Genomic DNA, 2,622 nt, shown 5'->3' on the forward strand with positions numbered 1-2,622 from the left:
CTGTCAAAATCAAAGTGAGCCCTAACATGGCTTATGTCTTCATTCTTTAGAGGGGGGAGAAAGGGGGTTAGTTCTAGTTAAAGGTTGCCTTCTTTCATATAGGGTAAACATGTCTGGGCAAAGATTTGTTCTAGTTAGAGTTTAGCTTGGGGGTAGAGAGAGAGGGGGAGTTCTAGTTAGAGTTTAGTTTTGGGGAGAGAGGGGGGTGGCAGTTCTAGTTTAAGGTTGGCTTCTTTCATATAGGGTAAACAGGTCTGGGCAAAGATTTGTTCTTGTTAGAGTTTAGCTTGGGGGTAGAGAGAGGGGGGAGTTCTAGTTAGAGTTTAGTTTTGGGGAGAGAGGGTGGGTGGCAGTTCTAGTTTAAGGTTGGCCTCTTTCATATAGGGTAAACAGGCCTGGACGAAACTGTGTTGGTCGGTTCATGTTATAGCACGGGCTCTTTAGAGGGAGAGAGGGGGGATGTATCTAAAAAAGATTACATTTTTGCTTCGTAAAAAGCCGTTACGTACAACATGTGGGGGGAGGAGGGGGGTAAGCTGAGTGTTATGACCTATATAAGGCGATATGTTGAGTATGCAAAACTCATTCTCTACTTCAGAGTTATAAAGTAAAGACGAATAGCATAGTCTCGCTTTTAGAAAAGTTTTACAAAACCTGCCCGGACACGTCTTGATTTGAAAGGTAACGTATTTTTATATTCTTTTTTGTTTTTCATGGGGATAGCATTTAACGTAATTTTTTTTTTACTATAAAAACGCGTAAAGATGGATCAAGAATCTATTTTATTCGAGATCGAGGAATTGGCCGCGTTACGACCATGGCCAATTAAGAAAATTTACGCTTTTTTCTTTAATTTATGTACATTACTCAAACTTAACCCAGCTACAGTCGGGGAAATTTTACCGCCTTGTTTGTCTAATAGAGGATACGCTATTCTTGAAACATTTACAGACATATTTAAATATATGTTAAGCGTACCGCGTGAACCCGAACAATGCCGCAACGCGGAAGAGTTGGACACACTCTATAATAATGTGCCTTTAGCGTATCGTGATCTATATAGGGCCCGTTTCGAACAAAGAGCGTTAGAAATAAATCAACGCGATATAGACGCTCAAGAATCTATTTTATTAGAGATCGAGTCGTTGGTTGTTTCACGACCTTGGCCCATTGAGAAAATCTACGCTTTTTTCTTTAATTTATGTACAGTACTCAAACTTAACCCCGCTACAGTCGGGGAAATATTACCGATTTTTTTATCTAATAGAGGATACGCTATTCTTGAAACATTTACAGACATATTTAAATATATGTTAAGCGTACCGCGTGAGCCTGAACAATGCCGCGACATTAAAGAGTTGGAAACATTCTTTAATAATCTGCCTTTAACGTGTAGTGAGCAATATATGGCTCGTTTCGAAAAAAGGGCGTTTGACATAGGTCAACGCGATATAGACGAAATGCAAGCTGAAAATCTACTAGTGGATGAGCAAGATGAAAACATGATTAAAGCTTTAAACATTTTCGAAAAGGAAGAATCAATTGTGCGGGAATTTGAATCTTCCCAGAATGATCGTATAGCTCGCGACTTTTTAAACAATAATCCAGAGCTGGGTTTCGCCTCTCAAAACGATTTCGCCTCTATAGATTTTTCGGGTCTTAGTAATTTCCCTGACCAATCTGGAGGCGGAGCGAGGGGGGCAGTTATGACGCCAATAGATTCTCTACCTCACTGTGAAATTACGGATCAAAGAGTGCAAATGTACCCTAGATTTAACCTAACGGGTCTAGAAATTACCGTAAGAATAACTAATAATTTGGTTGAAGGCTTAGCCAATATTGTCCAGGCCGTTCTTAATAGGTTAGCTCCATCTGATATGATTCAGATAACGGTCGAAAGTTTAAGCTTGCCAAACAGGGGCGAGATATCACTCTCATTTCGTAGAGCTGACCAATTGGACTCTAAATCTGTTTTAGATGAGATAGAGTCAGTTTTATACGATGATGAGTTTGAGAGATTCTTTTTGGGACCCATCGTCTTAAAATTTCACGTGGTGAGAATCCCGGTAGAAGGGTTTGGCCGTGCTGCTCCCAAAGGAGTGCGGTCCTTTGATATCTTTTCTCGTGACTCTCGAGGAATTATCAGGATCGTGAACAATGATAATCTGTGTCTAGCGAGAGCGATTTCCGTGGCAATTGCGCATTCGGAACATAAGAAAAACCCGACTAATATCGCGCTTAAAAACAAATTTAAGTCGATTTCGTACACACGAGCGGATAGAGGCGATACGGCCTCTCAACGAGATGCCGCTATAGAGCTTTGCCGCAAAGCTAAAGTTAACCCGAAAGACTGCGGTAAAGTAGAATCTATACAAAAATTTAAAGCCGAATTAGCGCAATATAATATATTAATATATATTTTTAAAAATAATTTGCCCGAGTTGATTTTGGGGGAAATCAACAATGACGACAATAGAGCTCGTTTGATATTAATTAATCAAAATAGACATTACAACGTCGTCACGTCTTTAAGACCTTTGTTCGGGATGGACCATTACTGTGAAAATTGTCTGGTAGGATTTAGAAACAAGAGAGATCATAGTTGCAATCTTTATTGTTACA

General features: G+C 39.8%; 1 protein-coding gene across 1 annotated transcript; it reads left to right on the forward strand.

The window, feature by feature from the left end:
- Positions 1-453: 453 nt before the first annotated feature.
- On the forward strand, positions 454-2,573 carry LOC149665680 (uncharacterized; the record flags this gene model as incomplete). Its single annotated transcript, XM_089842093.1, has 2 exons — positions 454-681; positions 765-2,573. A coding segment is annotated over exon 2 (1,809 nt), but the record flags the coding sequence as incomplete, so codon positions are not given.
- Positions 2,574-2,622: the final 49 nt, after the last annotated feature.

The sequence above is a fragment of the Phalangium opilio genome, unplaced genomic scaffold (genome assembly GCF_054372755.1).
Source record: "Phalangium opilio isolate 3A_F unplaced genomic scaffold, DU_Popi_V2 ptg000061l_1, whole genome shotgun sequence".
Taxonomy (NCBI): Eukaryota; Metazoa; Arthropoda; class Arachnida; order Opiliones; family Phalangiidae; genus Phalangium; species Phalangium opilio.